Source organism: Capra hircus, chromosome 13 (assembly GCF_001704415.2).
Source record: "Capra hircus breed San Clemente chromosome 13, ASM170441v1, whole genome shotgun sequence".
Classification (NCBI taxonomy): Eukaryota; Metazoa; Chordata; class Mammalia; order Artiodactyla; family Bovidae; genus Capra; species Capra hircus.
In genome coordinates, this window is record NC_030820.1 from 2,155,769 (window position 1) to 2,180,281 (window position 24,513).

The following is a 24,513-nucleotide window of genomic DNA, read 5'->3' on the forward strand; positions in this document are numbered from 1 at the left end:
TGCATCACATTTGCTACAGTCTTACAGGCTAAAGCAAGTCGGGGGTCAGCCAGACTCAACGAGCTGGAGAAATAGACTCTGGCACTTGATGACCCATAAAACCCACAGTGTGAAGAGCACAGCTACTCTCTGCAGGGGAAGACTGTCTACCCCAGCGTCTGCTAAGATGACACAAGAAGTCATGACCCAGGAATAAGAGAACATACAGCTCTCTATTCAGACCTGTGACCTTGTGGAAGTGAAAAGCATGAGGAGATGAAGAGAATTCTCATCAAATCAGTAAAGGAGCCCAAGGACCAGACAAACCAGTGTGTTGGCAACTTAGGCAGTGAAATGGGTCATGGTTAAATATCTAGAGCCAAAATGATTGCCCTGTTTTAAAAAGTGATGACTTCCTAGTTCCTGTTGGTTAGGACATAGTTTTACAGGTTCTATAGGCATCTACTGATTGACCAAGTAAAGCAATGAGGGGATCTGAAATGCGTGGTTAATGTTGCACTTTTAGTTCCTGCCTGCTTGGGAGAATTCCAGGCGGCACCACCCTTTTCCCCACGCAGGTCAAGGAGATTGTGGCACAGCACACAAAGGAGTGGTCAGACATGATCAACACCCACAGTGCGGAGGAGCAGGAGGTCCGGGACCTGCACCTCAGCCAGCAGTGCGAACTGCTCAGAAAGCTGCTGATCAGCGCCCACGAGCAGCAGACCCAGCAGCTGAAACTGTCCCATGACAGGTGGGCAACTTAGCTCCAGAGCAAACTCCGTTTTTAAAACGACTAGTGTGTGTGTGTGTGTGTGTGTGTGTGTGTGTGTGTGTGTGTGTGTACAAGAACAAGTGTTGAGGTAGTAAGGAAAATCAGCTTCACATATAACATTGAGCTTTTTCGTATACTCTGTCATAGAGCTGATGTGGCAAGAGGAACTGTAAGAAATGGCCTTGACCATCAGAATGCTTCCAAGTGGTGGCAAGATGTGATACTGCTACAACAAATTAAGTTACATTACAAGTAGCGTGCAATACAGACTAAAAGTTATCACAGACTCTGCTGCCTCCGAGTGGTTCTGGAGGCTTCACAGGATGATAGGGCCAGAGTTGGCTTTTAAGAAATGATCTGGAACCTCTTAGGAAGAAAAGACACCGAGGGAGATAAAGACCAAGCGGTTGAACTCCTAGAATGGTTGGTTCTGATGGCTCAGAGATACCTTCCTTTCCATTGTCAGGGTGTCTATAAATTTTAGAAAGGCAGGTCTGACCAAGAAATAGCAAAAAGTATCTGTTTTTGCCTCTCCCCATTTCAGCAGCTGAGTGTCATGTTAAAGACACTGCAGGTGGTGAGCTGGACTTTTTCCCCAGGAAGAAGACTGTGTCAGTCAGTGATGTCTTTTTATCGCAGCTTGTCCGTCTTCTTGAGGCCCACTGTGTGCTGCAGTGGCGGTCTGTTGATACACACCAGAAAGTATAAAACAGAAGCATTTTCCCAAAAAAAAAAAAAAAACAAACAACTTTAAACTTCTGAAATGAATTATGTAGGCACATTCCCAGATTCCAAACCTCATTATGGCGTGATACACAACCATAAGAACGCAAAGTATTTTTGCCATAGTTTCTGATTCTCTCATGAGCCAACTAAATGAGGTATGTATGCCATGCTGAGTTTCTTGTGGGCTCAAGTACCATACCATATCCATTTTAAAGTATTCTGTTTATTTGTATAGGATTAAAAGTGCCTTTTTCCCTTAGAAATGCTCTTGATTTAGTATACAGAAAGGTCGGTTCATCATCTTCCCTTTGACCATTTCTACAATATCAGATTTTAGATGTCCGCCCTTATTCAAAGATACTTTGAAGACTAAGGTACTCTCTTCTAATCTTTTATTGTAGTTGAATAAAGGAGAAAAAATTATCCCGAACAGTAGGCATTTTCCAAAAGAAAAAAAAAAGGAAATGAATTCTTGTATGACATAGGAAGTCATTTGAAGGAACCATAACCTTATTACTAATTTACCTTAAAAAATAGATCCATGGCAGGAGTATTTTTCAAAGTAACAGCAGCGCGGAAGCTTTCTGTTAAGTATCCTGTGGTCATGTTTCTTTGTCACCATCACAGCTGTTGTTCTAGGTTAAAAAATTCTTGCCTTCCTAACATTTGGCAACATTATTTGGTTACTGACAAGTGCTTGTTGAATGAATGAATGAAGAGATGGTCAATTTAATAACAAGTTACGAAAAATTCTGAGAGCCAATTTCTCGGGCTCAGGAGTTTCTGTGCATACCCAGCTTCTGTGTCCTCAAGTCCTCTGACTGGAGACCTCTCTGTTTCAGTTTTGTCCATCGTTTTCCAGAAAGTACAACCGCTTGGTCTTTATCTCCCTCTGTGTCTGTACTAACCTGCCCATTCCCGGGCAGTGCTCCAAGGAGATCACCATAGGTTCCAGAGAAGATTCTTTGTTAATTCTTTCATTTTCAGATTCTAAGTGGTGTGCGTTTGTGCTCATCAATAGTCCAAAGAGATGAGTTTTGTGGTACACACACCCATTCACACTCGGTGATCAGTCACCTGTAAGCTCCCTCCCCCCACCCCCCAACCCCATTTCCTGTGTTTATTTGAAACCATTTGTCCCCTTCGTTCCCCTGGGCTGTCAGAACGCAAGACAGTCATTTGTGAGTGTTAGAACATCCTTTCTCTTCCAAGCAATCTGACCCCCCCAAAAACATGGGACAAAGCTGGAAAATCCTTGTGTTTTACTGACTGTAAGCAGCTGTCCCTGTGCATTCTTTGATTGTTCTCATGCAGTACTCACTATCCCCATTTGTCTTAGTGTATATAGGCTTGTAAACATGATTGCCTGAGATATTTGTATGGAACTTGGGATTTGTAGCTTTTATTTATTCAGAATGCATCTGGCATGTTGATGACTTAACAACAGTGTCCTACTCTGGGCATCTGTATAGGCTCATCATGTGGTTGGGGTTGCGTGAGACACGCACCGCGCCTCTTCTTCCCATCCCAGCACTGACACTTCACAGCGAGTGCCCCACCGCCCCCAGGAGAGTCATGTGTGTGGACTGGAGCTCCTGCCCTCCTGCTCACAGAATGCAGGACAACTTCATGATCTCAATAATGAGATGAAAAGTGAACCCAGTCCTCTTGTTACATATGAAGTGTGTTTTTTGTTTATATTTTTAATTAGAGTAAAAATCCACAACGCAAAATGTGCTATGTCAACTGTTTGTAAGTGTGTAGCAGAAGGTGTATTCACACTGTTGTAACCATCAGTCACTACCATCCAGCTCCAGGATTTTATCATCTCTCCCAGCTGAAACTCTACCTACTGAACACTCACTCTCCACTCCCCGGTGTTTTTTTCTCCCTTACAGTTCTACTGAGGTATAACGGATATACAGCACTGTATGGTGTAAGCTGCAGAGCATACTGCTTTGGCCTACGTATATCATGAAATGATTACAATAAGTTTTGTGAGCTTCCATCATCTCATAGAAATACAAAATAAAAGGAAAAATATTTTTCCTTGTAATGAGAACTTGTAGGATTTACTCTCTTAACAACTTTCATGTTTATATAACATACATCTTAGTCATGTTGTACATTACATCCCTAGTACTATTTATCATATAATTGGAAGTTTGTTCCAGGTGGCTCAGTGATAGAAAACCTACCTGCCAAGCAGGAGATGTGAGTTTGATCTCTGGGTCAGGAAGATCCCCTGGAGAAGGAAATGGCACCCAATCCAATATTCTTGCCTAGGAAATCCCGTGGACAGAGGATCCTAGTGGGCTACAGTCCATGGGGTCACAAAGAGTCAGGATACGACTTAGTGACTCAACAGGAAGTTTGTACTTTTTGACCACCTTCATCCAACTTCCCTTCCCCTCAACCCTGCCTCTGGAAACCACAAATCTGATCAATTTTTTAATGAGTTTGTTTGGTTGGTTTTTTTGGTTTTTGTTTGTTTGTTTGTTTGTTTTTAAGTATAATTGACCTACAAGACTGTGTTAGTTCCTGGTGTACAACATAGTGATTCGATGTCTGTACATTACAAAATGATCACTTCCTGGTTTTGTTTTTATTTTAATACACAGGGAAAGCAAAGAGATGCGAGCCCACCAAGCTAAGATTTCTATGGAAAATAGCAAAGCCATCAGCCAAGATAAATCCATCAAGAATAAAGCAGAACGGGAAAGGTGAGTTGGAATGCTCACTGCAAGAATATAATAGTGACTCCAGTGTACACACACACACTCAGATTTGAGATATAAAAAACCTTGTGAGCGCTGGCCTAGAATCCTGCTGTTGTAACTGCTGGCAAGATATATTATTGTTGCTATAAAACACCTTCTGATTGCTTACTACCACTAGCAAAACATATTTGCATTCAATATATGTGTGCTTATTTCCAAAACTGTATAAAATCTGGCATAAACAGAACTGCATAAATTATGGCAAAATATCCTTCCCACATGATGCTTAGGTCACCCTGAAAGCATCTCGTCTGCTCAAGTGTTAAGCCCACCCTGAATGTGTTTGCAGTCTATAGGCCTTGTACTGACCTTGACACTAGGGATCATCTCAAATCACCTCCCTCCGGTTTTCTGGTTTGTCCTTGTCTAAGAATGAGTTTTCTAGAAACAAAGACCAAGATAGGACTTTGGGTCATGTGATTTGCTGAGGAAAGAATCTTCAGCAGGGCAGAGAGGAGGGAGCAGGAGGGAGCCAGGGCAGGGGCGAAGCAAGGCTGGGATCTCAGCTAGAGTTCCTCTGCAGCCTAACCCCAGCTCTGGAGTGTAAACAACTGTGATCTGCTCCTTTGAGCTATAGGCACGTGGCTCTTGTACGTCTGTGTTAAACAGTCCTTGGCCACATAGAGTTGGGAGAGGTTTGTGTGACATCCAGAGAAGAGCCAAGGTGCGAATGCTTTAGCCAAAGCTGGTAAAGGGGACCTAAGAAGGCATCGCTAGTCATGGGCCCCAAGAGAGGCACTTAGCAGCACTTGATGCCCGGGGCATTTCCCACGTTTCACGTTTAAGAATATAAAGCGTATTACCATCTGGTGTATTTTTATGCTGAAGTTTTGAGGATTAAATATGGTTTGGAATTAACAGGCCAGCAGTGGGATTGGAATTCCACAGAAATTTGACCTGGAAAGAAATCACCTTTTCAACACTTTGGACAAGAAATTTCCCAAGAAACATGGAGTATCATTTGTTTCTCTTTAAGTAGATTATTACTCAATTTATTCAGTGCTCTTGTACACCATCATATTGGCATAGTTATCTTGTTATTGTTCAGTCACTAACTGGTATCTGACTATTTGCAATGCCATGGAATGCAGCATACCAGCTTCCCCTGTCCTTCAGTGTCTCCCTGATTTTGCTCAAATGCATGTCATGAAGTTGGTGATGCTATCTAACCATCTCATCCTCTGGTGCTCCTTTTGACTTAAATCTTTCCCATTTTCCAATGAGTCTTTCCAATGAGTCAGCTCTTGCATCATGTGGCCAAAGAATTGGCACTTAAGCTTCAGCACCAGTCCTTCCAAATAATATGCAGGGTTGAATTCCTATAGGGTTGACTGGTTGGATCTCCTTGCAGTCCGAAAGACTCTCATGAGTCTTCTCCAGCACCAAATTTGGAAGCATCAGTTCTTTGGCACTCAGCCTTCTTTATGATCCAGCTCTCACATCCGCACATCACTACTGGAAAAACCGCAGCTTTGACTATACAGACCTTTGTCAGCAAAGTGATATCTCTGCTTTTTAATATGCTATCCACGTTTGTCAGAGATTTCCTTCCAAGGAGCAAGTATGTTTTAATTTCATGGCTAAAATCACCGTCCTCGGTGAATTTAGAGTGCAAGAAAACCCTGTCACTGCTTCTCCTTTTTTCCCCTTCTATTTGCCATGAAGTGATGGGACCAGATACCATGATCTTAGTCTGTTGAACGTTGAGTTTTAAGCCAGCTTTTTCACTCTTCTCTTTTACCCTTATCAAGAGGCTGTTTAGTTGCTCATCATTTTCTGCCATTTGAGTGCTATCATCTGCGTATCTGAGGGCGTTGATATTTCTCCCAGCAATCTTGACTCCAGCTTGTGATTCATTCACCCTGGCATTGAGCATGGTGTACTCTGCATAGAAGTTAAATAAGCAGGGTGACAATATACAGCCTTGATGTACTCCTTTCCCAATTTTGAACCAGTCATTTCTTCCATGTCTGGTTCTAGCTCTTGCTTCTTGATCCTCCTACCAGTTTCTCAGGAGGCAGTTAAGGTGGTTCAGTATTCCCATCTCTTGAAGAATTTTCTACAGTTTGTCATTATCCACACAGTCAAAGGCTTTAGCATAAGCAGAAGTAGATGTTTTTCTTGAATTCTCTTGCTTTCTCTATGATCCAAGAAATGTTGGAAATTTGATCTCCAGTTCCCCTGCCTTTTCTAAAACCAGCTTGTACATCTGGACGTTCTCAGTTCACATATTGCTGAAGCCTAGCTTGAAGGAATTTGAGCATTACCCTGCTAGCATGTGAAATAAGTGCAACTGTGCAGGTAGTTTGAGCGTTCATCAACATTGCGCTTCTTTGGGATTGGAATGAAAAATGATCTTTTCCAGTCCTATGGCCACTGCTGAGTTTTCCAAATTTGCTGGCATATTGAGTGCAGCACTTTAACAGCATCTTTAGGATTTGAAATAGTTGAGCTAGAATTCCGTCACCTCCACTAGCTTTGTTCATAGTAAATCTTCCCAAGGCCCACTTGACTTCACACTGCAGCTATCTGGCTCTAGCTGACTGAGCACACCATCATGGTTATCTGGGTCATGAAGATCTTTTTTGTACAGTTCCTGTGTGTGTTGTTGCCACCTGTTCGTAATGTCTTCTGCTTCTGTTAGGCCCATACCATTTCTGTCCTTTATTGTGCCCATCTTTGCATGAAGTGTTCACTTGATATCTCCAGTTTTCTTGAAGAGATCTCTAGCCTTTCCCATTCCGTTGTTTTTCTCTATTTCTTTGCATTTTTCATTTAAGAAGGCCTTCTTAACTCTCCTTGCTATTTCTGGAACTCTGCATTCAGTTGAGTATGTCTTTACCTTTCTCCCTCGCCTTTCACTTCTCTTCCTTTCTCAGCTATTTGTAAAGCCTCCTCAGACAACCACTTTGCCTTCTTGCATTTCTTATTTTGGGGGATGGTGTTTTGTCATTTTCTTCTGTACAGTGTTACGAACTTCTGTCCATAGTTCTTCAAGCACTCTGTCTACCAGATCTAATCCCTTGAATCTATTAATCACCTCCACTGTACAATCATAAGGGATTTGATTTAGACACACCTGAATACTCAGTTAGTAAAGAATACACCTGCAGTGCAGGAGGCCTTGGTTCGGTTCTGGAAGGCTGTAGTTCAAAGCATTGCAAGAGTTGGACATGACTGAGCAACTAAGCAAGCAACCGTATAGCAAAGTGAACTCTGCTTAATGCACTGTGATGACCTGAATGGGAAGGAAGTCCAAAATGGAGGAAATATATATATGTATGTATGTATCACTGACTGACTGACTCATTTTGGCTTCCCTGATAGCTCAGTTGGTAAAGAATCCACCTCCAATGCATGAGACCCTGGTTCAATTCCTGGGTCAGGAACATCCACTGGAGAAGGGACAGGCTACTCACTCCAGTACTCTTGGGCTTCCCTTGTAGCTCAGCTGGTCAAGAATCTGCCTGCAATGTGGGAGACCTGGGTTCAATCCCTGGGTTGGGAAGATCCCCTGGAGAAGGGAAAGGCTATGCACTCCAGTATTCTGGCCTGGAGAATTCTGTGGACTGTATAGTCCACAAGGTCGCAAAGAGTCGGACACGACTGAGTGACTTTGACTTTGACTTTCATACCTGAATGGCCTAGTGGTTTTCCCTTCTTTCTTCAATTTAAGCCCGTATTTTGCAACAAGGAGCTCATAATCTGGGCCGCAGTCAGCTCCAGGTCTTGTTTTTGCTGACCGTATAGACCTTCTCCATGTTTGGCTGCAAAGAATATAATCAATCTGATTTTGGTATTGATCATTTGGTGATGTCCCTGTGTAGAGTCATTGCCTGCATTGTTGAAAAAGGGTATTTGCTATGATCGGTGTGTTCTCTTGACAAAACTCTGTTAGCCTTTGCCCTGCTTCATTTTATACTCCAAGGCCAAACTTGCCTGTTACTCCTGGTATCTCTTGAGTTCCTACTTTTGCATTTCAGTCCCCTATGATGAAAAGGATATCTGTGTGTGTGCGTGCGTGTGTTAGTTCCAGAAAGTCTTGTAGGTCTTCCTGGAATTGGTCAACTTCAGAATTAGTGGTTGGGACATAGACTTGGATTAATATGACATTGAATGATTTACCTTTAAAATGAACCGAGATTATTCTGTGATTTTTGAGATTGCTCACAAGTACTGCATTTCAGACTATTATTGACTGTGAGGACTACTCCATTTCTCCTAAGGGATTCTTATCCACAATAGTAGATGTAATGGCCATCTGAATTAAATTCACCCATTCCCATCCATTTTAGTTCACTGATTCCTAACATGTGCAGTCTTGCCATATCCTGCTTGACCATGTCCAATTTACCTTCATTCATGGACCTAACATTCTAGGTTCCTATGAAATATTGATCTTTATAGCATCAGGCTTTACTTTCCCCACCGGACACATCCACAACTGAATGTCATTTCCAATGAAGTACCATCTTCTGGACATTATTCTCAGAAAAGGAACTTTGTTTAAGGGCCTTGTGTACATGGAAAGGACATCATCCACTTTAGCTCACAAACACAAAATATTTGTGCCGTGATAAAAACCTTGTTAAACTGTTTTAGACTGTTACAAGTTGAAATATAGAATTCAACCTGAAAATATACTAATTGTTAAATAGCTCTTATCCTATTTTTTCAATATGTTGCAAGTGGACTTCAGACGAGTGGAGGTCAAATTGTCTTAAATTAAGAGCTATTAATAACCAGAAAATTCTTTATGTAATTTTTCCTCTTTCAAATCTACATACTTATTATAACTCTGTATCCAATGGTTCAGTTCAGTTCAGTTCAATTCAGTCACTCAGTTGTGTCTGACTCTTTAAGACGCCATGAATCGCAGCACGCCAGGCCTCCCTGTCCATCAACAACTTCCGCAGTTCACTTAAACTCAATGTCCATCAAGTCGGTGATGCCATCCAACCATCTCATCCTCTGTCGTCTCCTTCTCCTCCTGCCCCCAGTCCCTCCCAGCATCAGAGTCTTTTCCAATGAGTCAACTCTTCACATGAGGTGGCCAAAGTACTGGAGTTTCAGCTTTAGCATCATTCCTCCTAATGAACACCCAGGACTGATCTTCTTTAGAATGGACTGCTTGGATCTCCTTGCAGCCCACGGAACTCTCAAGAGTCTTCTCCAACACCACAGTTCAAAAGCATGAATTCTTCAGCGCTCAGCTTTCTTTAGAGTCCAACTCTCACATCCATACATGACCACTGGAAAAACCATAGCCTTGACTAGACAGACCTTGGTAATGTCTCTGCATTTGAATATGCTATCTAGGTTGGTCATAACTTTCCTTCCAGGAATAAGCGTCTTTTAATTTCATGGCTGCAATCACCATCTGCAGTGATTTTGGAGCCCCCAAAAATAAAGTCTGACACTTTCCACTGTTTCCCCATCTATATCCCATGAAGTGATGGGACCAGAAGCCATGATCTTTGTTTTCTGAATGTTGAGCTTTAAGCCAACTTTTTCACTCTCCTCTTTCACTTTCATCAAGAGGCTTTTTAGTTCCTCTTCACTTTCTGCCATAAGGGTGGTGTCATCTGCATATCTGAGGTTATTGATATTTCTCCCGGCAATCTTGATTCCAGCTTGTGCTTCTTCCAGCCCAGCGTTTCTCATGATGTACTCTGCATAGAAGTTAAATAAGCAGGGTGACAATATACAGCCTTGACGTACTTCTTTTCCTATTTGGAACTAGTCTGTTGTTCCCTGTCCAGTTCTAACTGTTGCTTCCTGACCTGCATACAGATTTCTCAAGAGGCAAGTCAGGTGGTCTGGTATTCCCATCTCTCTCAGAATTTTCCACAGTTTATTGTGATCCACACAGTGAAAGGCTTTGGCATAGTCAATAAAGCAGAAATAGATGTTTTTCTGGAACTCTCTTGCTTTTTTCATGTTCCAGTGAATGTTGGCAATTTGATCTCTGGTTCCTCTGCCTTTTCTAAAACCAGCTTGAACATCTGGAAGTTCACAGTTCACATACTGCTGAAGCCTGTTTGGTGAATTTTGAGCATTACTTTACTAGCGTGTGAGATGAGTGCAACTGTGTGGTAGTTTGAGCATTCTTTGGTATTGCCCTTCTTTGGGATTGGGATGAAAACTGACCTTTCCCAGTCCTGTGGCCACTGCTGAGTTTTCCAAATTTGCTGGCATATTGAGTGCAGCACTTTCACAGCATCATCTTTCAGGATTTGAAATAGCGCCACTGGAATTCCATCACCTCCACTAGCTTTGTTTGTAGTGATGCTTTCTAAGGCCCACTTGACTTCACATTCCAGGATGTCTGGCGCTAGGTGAGTGATCACACCATCGTGATTATCTTGGTCATTAAGATCTTTTTTGTACAGTTCTTCTGTGTATTCTTGCCACCTCTTCTTAATATCTTCTACTTCTGTTAGGTCCATCCATTTCTGTCCTTTATTGAGACCATCTTTGCATGAAATGTTCCCTTGGTATCTCTAATTTTCTTGAAGAGATCTCTAGTCTTTCCCATTCTGTTGTTTTCCTCTGTTTCTTTGCATTGATCCCTGAGTAAGGCTTTCTTATCTCTTCTTGCTCTTCTTTGGAACTCTGCATTCAGATGCTTATATATTCCCTTTCTCCTTTGCTTTTCACCTCTCTTCTTTTCACAGCTATTTGTAAGGCCTCCCCAGACAGCCATATTGCTTTTTTGCATTTCTTTTCCATGGGGATGGTCCTGATCCCTGTCTCCTGTACAATGTCACAAACCTCCGTCCATAGTTCATCAGGCACTCTATCTATCAGATCTACTCCCTGAAATCTATTTCTCCCTTCCACTGTATAATCATAAGGGATTTGATTTAGGTCATACGTGAATGGTCTAATGGTTTTCCCTACTTTCTTCAATTTAAGTCTGAATTTGGCAATAAGGAGCTCATGATCTGAGCCACAGTCAGCTCCCCATCTTGTTTTTGCTGACTGACTCCATCTTTGGCTGCAAAGAATATAATCAACCTGATTTCGGTGTTGACCATCTGGTGATGTCCATGTGTAGAGTTTTCTCTTGTGTTGTTGGAAGAGGGTGTTTGCTATGACCAGTGCGTTCTCTTGGCAAAACTCTATTAGCCTTTGTCCTTCTTCATTCTGCATTCCAAGGCCAGATTTGCCTGTTACCCCAGGTGTTTCTTGACTTCCTACTTTTGCATTCTAGTCCCCTGTAATGAAAAGGACATCTCTTTTGGGTGTTAGTTCTAAAAGGTCTTGTAGGTCTTCATAGAACCGTTCAACTTCAGCTTCTTCAGCAATTCTGGTTGGGGCATAGACTTGGATTACTGTGATATTGAATGGTTTGCCTTGGAAATGAACAGAGATCATTCTGTTCTTTTTGCATCTAAGTACTGCCTTTTGGACTCTTTTGTTGACCATGATGGCTACTCCATTTCTTCTAAGGGATTCCTGTCCACAGTAGTAGATATCAGGGTCATCTGAGTTAAATTCACCCATTCCAGTCCATTTTAGTTCACTGAATCCTAGAATGTCAATGTTCACTCTTGCCATCTCCTGTTTGACCACTTCCAATTTGCCTTGATTCATGGACCTAACATTCCAGGTTCCTATGCAATATTTCTCTTTACCACATTGGACCTTGCTTCTATCACCAGTCATATCCACAACTGGGTGTTGTTTTTGCTTTGGCTTCATCCCTTCATTCTTTCTAGTGTTATTTCTTCACTGATCTCCAGTAACATATTGGGCACCTACCGACCTGGGGAGTTCCTCTTTCATATCCTATCATTTTGTCTTTTCATACTGTTCATCGGGTATTCTCCAAGGCAAGAATACTGAAGTGGCTTGCCATTCCCTTCTCCAGTGGACCACATTCTGTCCGACCTCTCCACCATGACCTGTCCATCTTGGGTGGCCCCACGTAGCATGGCTTAGCTTCATTGAGTTAGACAAGGCTGTGGTCCATGTGATCAGATTGGCTAGTTTTCTGTGATTATGGTTTCAGTGTGTCAGCCCTCTGATGCCCTCTCGCAACACTTACCATCTTACTTGGGTTTCTCTTACCTTGGATGAAGGGTATCTCCTCACGGCTGCCCCTCCTGATGCTGAACGTGGAGTAGCTCTTCTCAGCCCTCCTGCCCTGTGCAGCCACCACTCCTTGGACGTGGGATAGCTCCTCTCAGCTGCTTCCCCTACCTCGGGCGCGAGGTAGCTCCCCTTGGCCGCCGCCCCTGACTTTGGGCGAGGGGTAGCTCTTCTCAGTTAGGTGATTCCAAAACATCTACAAAAGACTTGTTTTTTAAAAAATAATTTCTCTATGCCAAATAGTTACCTTTTTTAAGGTAACATATATTGTGTGTATCCATCTTGTCTAGCCAGAGAAATAAAATTAGATATTTATTATCAGAGAGCTAAGAAAGACATGCAGAAGCTGAAAAACACTTCTGTCTGTGTCTAAGAAGATATTTCAACATAAATGGCATTATATTTTAAGAGTGACAATGCACTTTATCAGTTTGTCAGAGGTAGCCAAGTACACAGAAAGAGAAATAAATAATCAGCAAAATAAAGAGGTGGCCTCCCAAATGGGAGAAAATATTTGCAAACATATGACGGTAACAGATTAATATTCATAATATGTAAGTAACTCACATAAACCAACAGCGAAAGCAAATCTGATTTTGCAAGTGGGCATAGGAACTTCATTGGTTGTCCAGTGGTTAAGAGTCTGCCTGCCAATGTAGGGGACGTGAGTTCGATCCCTGGTCTGGATAGAATCCACATGCTTCAAGGCAACTAAGCTGGTATTCCACAACTGCAGAAGCCCGTGCGCCCTAGAGCCCGTGCCTCCTGCAAGAGAAGCCACCGCAACAAGAAGCCCGTGCACTGCAACGAGAGCAGCCCCTGCTCGCTGCAAGTAGTGAGAGCCCACATGCAGCAACGAAGGCCTGGCTCAGCCATAAATAAATAGATAAATTTTTTAAATGTTTGGGAAAAAAAAATTTAAGTGGGCAGATGACCGAAAATAGACACTTTTCAAAAGACAAAAAAAAAAAAAAGACATTTTTCTAAAGAAGACATGCAGATGGCCAACACCTATGTGAAAACGTGCTCAACATCACTTATCACCAGGGAATGCAAATTAAAACCACAATTAAGATATGACTTCAACATCTGTTAGAATGGCTATTATCAAAAATCCAGTAGATAAGATGTATTGGCCAGGATGTGGAGAAAAGGGAGCCCTTGTGCACTGTTGGTGGGTTTGTGATCTGGCAGTGCCACTGTGGGAAGTATTACAGAGGGGGTTCCTCAAAAAATTAAAAATAGAACTACCATTTGGTCCAGTGATTCCGCTTCTGGGTATATATCCGAAAGAAATGGAAACACTGTCTGCAAGAGCTGTCTGCATCCCCATGTTCATCACAGGACTATTCACAACAGCCAAGACAGCAGACAGCCGAAGTGTCCGAGTGACTGGGTAAAGGAAGCTTGAGATACATATACAATGAAATATTTTTCCATAAGAAGAAGAAAATACTGCTATTTGGGACAACATGGATCTCTGAGAACATTATGCTAAGTGAAATAAATCAGAGAAAGAAAAATGCTATCTATTTGTGGACCCTAAAGAAGGCCAAATCCATATAAACAGGGTAGATTAGTGATTACCAAGGTTTAGGTAGGGGCAGGGAAATGGGGAGATGTTAGTTAAAAGGTACAAAGTTGCTGTTATGAGATTAATAAGCCTTAGGGATCTAACTTCAGCATGGTGACTATTTTTCACAATACAGTATTACATACTTCAAAGTTGCTAAGAGAATAGATCTTAAAATGATATTTACAGTGAAAATTATAGCCTAGCTATATAGATATATAGATATATATTTAATGAAAATTAATGAGTAAAATGCTCAAAGAGAGCATAAAATTAGAGAAATAAACTGAACCCAAAGATCTCAGATGGGAAGAAATGAAAGTTTAAGAAGCAAAAGTATTGAAATAGAAAACAAACATCAATGGAGAGTAACACCAAAAGCTTGTTATTTGGAAAAAGAATAAATAAGTGAACCTCCAGCAAGCCTGATCAAGAAGAAGGAGAAAACTCGAATTAGTAGTATTAGACATGAAAAGAGAAATAACTGAAGATACTGAAGTAAATATTTTTAAAAACCAAGACTATAAACAATACTACAAATGAATCTGAAAACTCAAATGAAATGGACAATTGCTTAAAATTGCTTTTACAAACTGGCTGTAAAAGAAAGAGAAAACCTGAAAGGACCTATAACTATTACAAGAACTCAAGCAGTTACAAGCCTATTCAGGCTTGAAAAACACTCTACCTCACCAGTAATCTAGGAAATGTGAGTTGCAGCAACAACATGATGCCATTTTAGAAAACCAACCAACTTACAAAAAAAGGAAATCTCTGATAGTAACAGGAGTGGACGAAGATATGGAGAAATGGTAGCACCCAGATACCGTGGATGGGAATGCAAATTGGGACAAGTACTTTGGAATAAAGATGAAGTTATTCATTCCCTACCAACCTGCAAGCCTAGGTTTACCCCCTGCAGAAACCTTTGCTCATATACACAAGAAGATATGTCCAACACTTTACTTATTTAGCCAACAGACAGACAATGTGCCAAGCATTGCAAGACCCTATGCACCAGACCGTTGTGCATGGTTGGCAAATAAAAACATACTTGTTATTAAAGGCAAAATGAAATACTGTAGTCAAAATTTTCCATAAATGGAAAAATCCATACAGCTGGTGAAAATAATGGACTTATTTGAAACATGGTTATATCTCTGAATCATAAATCTAAGTGACAAGTTATCAAAAGAAACACAGAATATGTTAGCAGGTTAATTTGGAAGCCATACAAAATTATTTACATATATATATTGGACATGAGTATGAGTCAACTCCGGGAGTTGGTGATGGACAAGGAGGCCTAGCGTGCTGCGATTCATGGGGTCACAAAGAGTAGAGGTTGTTGTGTATATGTGTGATACAGGATGTATATATGTATGCATGTATGATAGAGGTGATTTGTATGCATATGAAAGTTTAAGAAACATTTGTGTATATTATATACGGATGCATCTATATGTAATAAAAATATTAAAACACAGATTTGTTATTGTTCAGTCACCCAGTTGTGTTTGACTCTTTGTGACCCCATGGACTGCAGCACGCCAGGCCTCGCTGTTCACGATCTCCCAAAGTTTGCCCAAGTTCATGTCCCTTGCATCGGTGATACCATCCAGCCATCTCATCCTCTGATGCCTTCTTCTCCTTCTGCCCTCAATCTTTCCCAGCATCAGTGACTTTTCCAATGAGTTCATATCAGGTGACCAAAAAAATGGAGCTTCAGCTTCAGCATCAGTCCTTCCAAAGATTATTCAGGTTGATTTCCCGTAAGATTGACTGGTTTGATCTCCTTGCTGTCCAAGGAATCTTCTCCAGCACCACAGTTCAAAGGCATCAATTCTTTGGTGTTCTGCCTTCTTAACGGTCCAGCTCTCACAACCGTAACTGACCACTGGGAAGACCATAGCCTTGACTAAACAGACCTTTGTCAGCAGAGTATTGTCTCTGCTTTTTAACACACCATCTAGGTTTGTCGTAGCTTTCCTGCCAAGAAGCAGTCGACTATCTTCTGACTTCATGACTGCAGTCACCATCCTTAGTGATTTTAGAGCCCAAGAAGAGGAAATCCGTCAGTTTCCACTTTTCCGCCTTCTATTTGGTGTGACGTAGTGGGCTGGATGCCATGATCTTAGTTTTTTTAATATATAGCTTTAAGCCAGCTCTTTCACTCTCCTCCTTCACCCTCATCAAGAGGCTCTTTAGTTCCTCTTTGCTTTGCCATTAGAGTGGTATCATCTGCATACCTGAGGCTGTTGATGTTTCTTCCGCCTATCTTGATTGATGGGAATACCAAAATTCAAAAAGTGGTTACCTCTGGAGAGAGAGAAAGAGGGGAAATGGAGTCCAGAAAAAATACAAAGGGGGCTTTGTTTATATTTGCAACACTTTTATTTCCTTTAAAAATATGAGACAAGGGTGGTAAAACTTATTAATATTGACTAGTCTGAGTGATGGATACACAGATGTTTTGTGTCTTTTTCTCTGTACATTGTATATTTCAAAATTCCTCAAAACATTAGGAAAAGGAAATATAATCTCATCCAAATAATTAAATGAAATATGAATTTTTCTTACTTAATATCAATTAATTCCATCCAGTGACATACCAACTGTTGTTTGTACCTTTGCTTTTAGGAGAGTCAGGGAGTTAAATAGCAGCAACACTAAAAAGTTTCTGGAAGAAAGAAAGAGAGTAAGTATCATAATTTTCTTAGCACTTTTCCTTTGAAAAAAACTAAATAGTAGCTTATGCTTAGATTTCAGACTTCTAGCTGATTTGCCTAATTTGATTTTTCTGTATGCTAAATATTCTAACTTCTCTTCTCCGTGAAAGCTAATCTCTCACTAAAACCTATAAGGTAATTATTTGGTACTATTTTATACAGAAAATGAAGCCAAATTTTAATCATGCACAAATACTCTTTTCTTTTCTAAGATTTTGGCAGCAACTATCTTACCAGCAAAAATTATGCGGTTTAAATTCTCCCAGTTTTCAGGCTATTTTCTTTCTTCTTTTTTAAATTATTTTTATATCCTTCTCTTAAACTGCAAACTACCAACCCTCATCCATAAGTGTTAAGGTTACAACCCAAAGTTGATCTGAAGTGTTTTGTTTTGCTTTGCAGCTCGCCATGAAGCAGTCCAAAGAAATGGATCAGTTGAAAAAAGTCCAGCTGGAGCACCTCGAATTCCTAGAGAAACAGAATGAGCAGGTATTTCACTTAAAAAGCGTAAAAAGATGTAGGCAGCCAACCAGATCCAGGAGGCAAATGCCATGGCCCACAGTGACCCTCCTGCTGAAGCTAGCAGGCTGCGTAGTGACGTAGGAACGTGGCTAGAAAAATTTGGTGCCATTACTGTGCTTTGCCCTTTTCATCCAAAAAGAACAGAAAGTACTTTTTTTGAAGTGGGAGAGGAATGTGGCTGTGGAGAAAAAAAGCATCAAAATTTGATTAGATGATGGGGATTTTAGAAAGGACATTCCTGAGAGGAGGAGAAAACAGATTATAAGTTACTTCTCCATTTTTATGTGAAGTTATATCACTTGTACCCTAGAGACAAGTGATATTGTATTTAAAAGCAAATGAGAAACCACCTACTTTCAACCTCAATCTAAAAATGAAATTATAAAACCTTCTCAGGACTTCCAAGCCAAACCTAATTGCATGAACTGCCATAATTCTACAAACCACTGAATGTGAGTGGATACCATACTGTTAGTGTTAAACACTAAATTAAAATATACACAAATAAAAAGAGGTCTCCAAAATCCAACTATTCAGTAGCTGTCAGGCATAAACCAACATCAAGATGAATGTGTATTTGCCTCAAATGGAGTTCAGGTAGTTGGGCTACAGCCCACTGGCCATCCACAGTCTCATTTCAATTGGATGGAAATACCTCTAGCTTCTATGGCACGATGACCCTCAGTAGCAGTTAAAATTTCAGTCTATCTCAGGCCAAATACACCTCTTCAGGTGTAGCTGGTTTGGAAGTTACTATTTCTAGGCAATTTACTCCAGTCTAGAAGCTGTAAAGAAGTTCTGAAACCCGTACTTGTACTGCGTTATTCTTTCCTGTTCCCTTTCACATATAAAGTAATCCTATTTAAGGTGTTTTTTTTTTTAAGAGTAAATGGCTTCCATTGAAGAAAACTTCACTGGAAATTAGACTAAAAAGTACCTTTGAGAAAGTAAAACAAAACGATAAAATCAGGGTTTGTTTTTTGTATTGCAATTGAGTAACAAATAAATCCAACTTCTGGTTTCATGTCCTTTACTTTTTGGTTGATAGAAGTTTTATTCATCAGCATTCTTCTAAGTTATGTTTCCCATTTCTTTTCCAGCCAAATGCTTCTATTCATGAATAGTCCACAAATCTCCAAGGCGGACAATAAGTGTTTATTGTCCCACAGGTCCCACTCATTTGACCAATCCCTAGATACAGCATCTTCTAGTACAAGTTACCTATCTTTTTTTACTGTCAAAGCCATTTCTCAGAAAGTGTTTCTGGAGGGTGAGGGGAATGGATAAGGGAATAGCTGCTATTTCTAAACATTAGAATCCACTTCAGTGACTCAGTTCTGGGTGGGGATAAGGATGCCTTAAAGAAGGCACAGTGAAGGTAAGATGCAGCTCTGTGTCAGTTAACTAAATTAAGAAACTACTTAGAAATCACTGTGTTGCTTAGCAACAAGTTTGACTAAAGAATATAAATGTGCTAAAAATTGCTCATCATCACAATAGTGGTATATATATCGGAGCTAGAGAATACCCAGTGCTTTTAGTTTCAGAGCTAAAGTACACAATTTTAAAATCACTTTGGCCTTTTATCCTAATACATGTGTAACTCAAATCACACCAGAGATTTTACACTGAAATATTGGATTAATGATAACAGTATTGATTGGATCTTATTGGGAGGATACTGACTTCTTCTTGTTTCTGAAATACATATAATGCCTTTCAAGGGGTCGCAGGTAATGCCTACCACCCACACCTGATACTCTGAGTCATAGAATCTTAGGAAAGAATGTAAGAAGGCTTGAGATTTGGTGAAGATGTAATGAGATTCCATGAAAAGAAATTCAAGGTATATTGATGCTTCTAGCAAGTGTGCAATTTGGACTTGAATTTCTGTGTTAAGCTTTGCTTTATAAATATGGCCCATTCTGTAACAAATTCAGTCCCAGAGATTTTCTAGTGTACTTTTGGAGGGGGGAGTTTACAGATTGAATACCTCTCCATTCAGTTACTACCTGTGGTTCAACACTGTCTTGGCGCAGTGCCAAAGATGCTGCAGCTCTATTTCTTGTCTCGTATTAGGTGAGGTCTGGAACCATTTGGAGAGCTCCCCCTATATCCTATTGGGTGGCTGAGTGGTTAAGAATCCGCCTGTGATGTAGGAGACCCAGGTTTGATCCCTGGGTCAGGAAGATCCCCTGGAGAAGGGCATGGCAACCCACTCCAGTATTTTTGCCTGGGGAATCCCATGACAGAGGAGCCTGGTGGGCTACAGTCCATTGGGGTCACAAAGAGTCAGACACGACTGAAGCAACTCAATTCAAAATTTCATTGACAGGAAATAGTTTCCTGTCTCCAGACAATCCCAAACTTGTATAACAATCTCCCAAACTGCTATTAAACCTCAAGACTTATAATAAAAATAATAAAATAAATTCATTTTAACATTCTGCAATAATATCTCCCTTTAAAGTTTCTTACTGCTTCCCTATAACCCTTATCCTATAAATTTTCCTGGTTGCCCCAAAGCAAAGCCTGGAATCATCTACTTCATTAGTTAGACAGTGCTGAGGCACTGGCAGAAACAACTCAGGTTTCAGCCTATCTGGGTCCTGATTCTGGACCCTAACCGCCTATGTCATTTCGAATGGCTTTGCCTGCTTGGTTGGCAAGTATTCATTTAAAACTCCAAAGGATGGGGATTTTTTTCCCCTACCATCTCCCATAGACCTCCCAGCCATACATGAGCTCATCTGTCTTGACATGCACCATTTCAGACATGAAATGCTCCATTACTGTCATACTCAAGTTTTAAAAGTTGGTTTTCTCATCAGTCCTGTCATGTAATGAGGAGAGGTGAGGGTCTCGCCCCATGGGAGAGCTGCAGTCTGGGCTGAGAGGCATTGGTCGCTTTTGTTCTGTTGTTTCTGTTGAGATCAGCCTGGGGTAAGTTTGTTGCTGACGGTTCTATACATGTTTTATCCTTAGCCTTTTGCTTTCCTGTATATGGTTTTACATTCATTTTTCAAATTCACTTCAGTATTCATTTATTTTCTTTGTTTTGTATGTATGACTCAATTTTGACATTACTATTTTTGTACAAACAGCTTTTGAAATCCTGTCATGCAGTGTCCCAAACTCAAGGTAGGACTGAAAATTCTGATAAGCAAGATATTGCCTTCCTGCTCAACTGCGCTCGTATTCTCGCTGCTTTGATGATTCACGTCTGCTCTTGACTAGTTAAGATTGCAAGGGTTTGATTGAAAAGTTTGACTATTTGATGCTTGGATTTCTGATGTACAATTCAAACTGAAATGCCCAGCGTCTTGAGAGAATTATTTCTGATGGCATTTTAGCATCCTTTGCAGTTGCAGACCTAGGAATCTCATGCTGATGAAGACATACCCAGTCACTGGAAAAAGTGGTCCTTTGGATCAGTCACAGCTGAAACTGGGTCACAGAGTCAGATCTTTCACAAACATTAATATGACTGCCATTAATTTTTAAAGTAACCAGTAAAAGTTGATTGGTGGTTTTTAGTAACAGAGAGTTATGGTCTGCATGCAAACACATTATACAGCATCATTGTACAAAGACTCTTGTCATGCTTTCTGTTAGAACTAGTCTGCCAGGAAACCTAATCACCCCTTATACATACGGTAACCATATAATTTATCATTCAAACAGAATAGCTTTGAAAGTGACAGGGGATGTTGTTCATAATAGCCAGGACCATAGGCATGAATTGGAACCGTCCTGACAAGTGAGCATGAGTGGTCACCCTGCTCATATGAGAACCTGGCTCTTGGAATCCTCCTGTACTGTTAATAGGATCCTTCTCTCTATACCATGTTCAATATTGTCCTTAATGCTAGAGGGAAAGAAGCAGAGGGAATCCTTTATTACTATTTACTGAACACAAAATATTTGATTTCCAGTGCTGATACTTCACTGTCATCTCTTATAAATACTGTTTGTGTCATAGTTTCATGTTCGTGTATTTTCTCCATTTCTTCATTTTTCTATTAGAGCATTAGTAGGTTTCAGGCATTAAAAAAAAAAAAAAGATCTGGGGAGTGGGAGCCATCCATCCCAAATGTAAGCAGAAAGTTACTATATTTGGTGTTTTTATATCCATCCTCACCAAAATGGAATTTAAAGCCACAGTCTAAAAATAACAATAAGAAGGAGATCACTCTGTGGTCTGTGGGTTAAACTAATTTCATAGCAAAACTTCATTTGATACATTTTGATGCTCATAGTATGATCAGCAGAGTTGACTAAATCCTCCCACTGACCTTCCATTTAGTTGGAATACCTAAGTCGACACGAATAGTAACATCAGAGCTCATCAGGGTCCTCCTCCAAGTTATATCTTTATATATCCATGTTTCCATTTTTAAATGTCCTTTATTTCAAAGTGATGTGTCACTGAAAGAGGACAGGAATGCTTTTTCTCCAAAAGATACATGTGTTGGGTTTGAAAAAAAGCACATGGTTGGAAAGTAAAGCTTAAAATGAAACAATTGATTTTTCCCTATATTGCCAGGCAATGACTTGTCACCAGAACCTGTCCCCATCAGACACCTTTCCACCTCTCAAATCAGCTGGTTGTCTTCTTGACAGCCTTAATTCATGAGATTCAATTCACTGTAGCTTGCTTCCTGGGGTAGACTGTAAAAGCTGAATTGCTCCAGAGAAGTGAGAACCTGTAAGGAGAGTTTTTTTTGCACAGCAGCCTTCCAAGAACCCTACGTATGCATGTGACGTTCTGCCCGCAGCATTCTCCAACCAATCTGACGTGATAGGCTTTCCCATCCGTGAGATTCTTAGACAGTCACTTTTCATTAAATTTCAAGCTATTTGAGGAATAAATTGTACATAAGCAATGCTTATTCTAAAAGTGATCAAATTATCTACACACCATCAAGGCATGTCAGTCTGTGGGAACTAAATCAAACAGTTAGAAATGATGTGATCTACAAGTGACAGGTGTAGCTTCTTTTCCAGTTGTTTTCCTGGTACTGTGTGGACCATTCCTTCCCAGACTTTAACATGCATAAAACTTCCCTGGGGATCTTACTAAAATGCAGACTCTGGGTCAGTAGGGTGGGGGTGGAGTCCCAGATTCTGCATTTCCCACAAGATCCCAGGCAATGCTGATGCTGCTGGTCTGTGGACCACACTTTTAAGTATCCAGGAAACAGTGACAAGCATCAAATTCGAGGGAAAAGAGAGGTGGGGTTTTGCTGCATGTCTTCAGGAGAGGATTTCAACATGTAAGGTCTTGTTTCTGATGTTACAGGCGAAGGAGATGCAGCAGATGGTGAAATTGGAAGCCGAGATGGACCGCAGACCAGCAACAGTTGTGTGAAACTCCAGGACACAAACTGAACCCACAGAACCACCCCATCAAAGAGCAGTCCCCAGCTTCTGAACACAGATTCCATGGAGGAAAGCTGATGCCTTCTGCGTTTCCTTTTCATGTAGACAAAAGGTCACCTGAAACCACAGAGACTTCCGTCTCTTAAACATTCTGAATACTAAATTTCCTTGCTCAACCAAAAGTAGTTACAAATCCCCCCAAATTGCGACTCCAGTAAGTCAGAGTTTACCTGTTGATCATACCACTTCGACATGTTTGCCCGAAAATATCATCACAAGTAAATGAGCTTGGTGTTAAAAACTCTGCTTTGTGATGCGTTCAGACATGTTTGAGCAGCAGCAAAAATAGTGCATTAGCCATGTCATAGCAAGCACATGCACTGGGGTGGGGGGAGGAAACTGTCTGCAGATTAATAGCAGCAGTGGTGATCTGCTAGACAGCAACTGGGGGGATTTTTCTACATGAGTTACCTCATCAGTAAGTGCCATGTCTCCACCATGCCATACAAAGCTAACTTCCTATAACAGTCACGGAAACGGTTAGAACAACAGAAAAATAGAACTGTGTCCTTGTGCCAAAACCAGTGTGCTCACAAGGAGAACTCTCAGGCACGTTTAAGAAGCTGACATCTGACATTGCTTCCTAGGAATTGCTTCTGCTGACCCTAGATTACTACAGCTCACTCTTACACCATGAAGATTGTGAAGTGGTTATTGGCAACTGTTTGTAAATGTGACCATGTAAAAAGTATTTATGCTCCTAATTCACACTGTCAGAGAGCAAAATCATGTTAAGTATTGCCACATGACAAGATTAGTGAACAGGAATACTAGAACTATCTTTGCATGATACACAAGCACCAATTATGACTAATCCGTACACAGTTAACCTAATGCAAATACATACTGGTTAAGTAACTGTATGGCACAGAATATAATTTGACTCTCAAGACTTTTAGCATAATGAAAAAGTCTATATATATGTGTATATGAACTATGTGGGCATTCTTGATACTTCAAGTTCTAGTTTCAAAAAAAAATACATAACTAATTTAATTTTACACAAAAAATATTTATGCAGATTTTCAGAATTTCATATCAGGAAATAATCTTTTTATGTCTGTTAAATATCAAAACAATTTGCTACAGTGTTAATCTGCATGGTCGTTAAGCCTGTTGTAGTTGTGTTGCAGACAGTGCATGGAAAAGTCCCTCCTGGGATGGAGCTGTGCCCCAACGCCCAGAGGAGCGCATGGAAACTGCACTCGAGAACTAATCAGATCACTGATTTAGGGCACCAACCACCAACCGGATTGTTGTATATGCTTGTACAGATTGATTCTGTGTGTTCCTCTGAGTAAAACAGAGAATTATGTTACCATCAATACTGAAAGTAAGCTTCCAACTTCTCTAATAAAAAAATGAAAACACATCCAACATCTGTCAGAGTGTTTGCTCCTCAGGATGCCTTCCCGTGTACTTTCTCTGTTTCCTAAATAATCTCTTCATTGTTCTTAGAGGGGGGTTTATGCCTGCCCCCAACACATTTTTCTCCTGACTTAAAAAGACTGTTTGACTGGTTGACTCCCAATGTAAAGTACTTGTTTTTCCTTTTTCTCACAGTTGTCATTTGAACTGGCTTCTTTTGAAATTCTCTGGTTACAGATTTCCTAATTTGTAAGACAGTAGAGTTTGAGTCACCACCACTGGCCTCGGACACGGGGTGTCTCCTCCCGGCCGCCACTTGCCTCGGATGCGGGGTGTCTCCTCCCGGCCACCGGGTGTCTTCTCCCGGCCGCCACTGACCTCGGACATGGGGTAGCTCCTCTTGCCGTTCCTGCACCATCGCAGCCTGGCACTCTAGGCCGAGCCCGAGGCAAGGGGCAGCAGCCAGGAGGAGCCATCCACGCTCGAGGCCAGGGCCGGCGGCCGGGAGGAGCAACCAGAGGA

The 24,513-nt window shown here is 40.9% G+C and overlaps 1 protein-coding gene across 8 annotated transcripts in view; it reads left to right on the plus strand.

Annotated features, from left to right (window-relative positions):
* Window positions 1–23,995, plus strand: part of PLCB4 (phospholipase C beta 4) — a 471,668-nt gene extending 447,673 nt beyond the window's left edge. For 6 of the 8 annotated variants that reach the window (XM_018056911.1, XM_013968409.2, XM_018056913.1 and 3 more), the window contains 6 exons: window positions 558–733; window positions 4,102–4,203; window positions 16,571–16,628; window positions 17,062–17,148; window positions 20,286–20,322; window positions 22,484–23,995. In XM_018056911.1, the coding sequence (XP_017912400.1) occupies window positions 558–733; window positions 4,102–4,203; window positions 16,571–16,628; window positions 17,062–17,148; window positions 20,286–20,322; window positions 22,484–22,572 (549 nt within the window). In that variant the 3' untranslated portion in view covers window positions 22,573–23,995. The remainder of the gene's footprint in view (window positions 1–557; window positions 734–4,101; window positions 4,204–16,570; window positions 16,629–17,061; window positions 17,149–20,285; window positions 20,323–22,483) is intronic. The other 2 variants (XM_018056915.1, XM_018056916.1) reach the window with 1 other exon arrangement.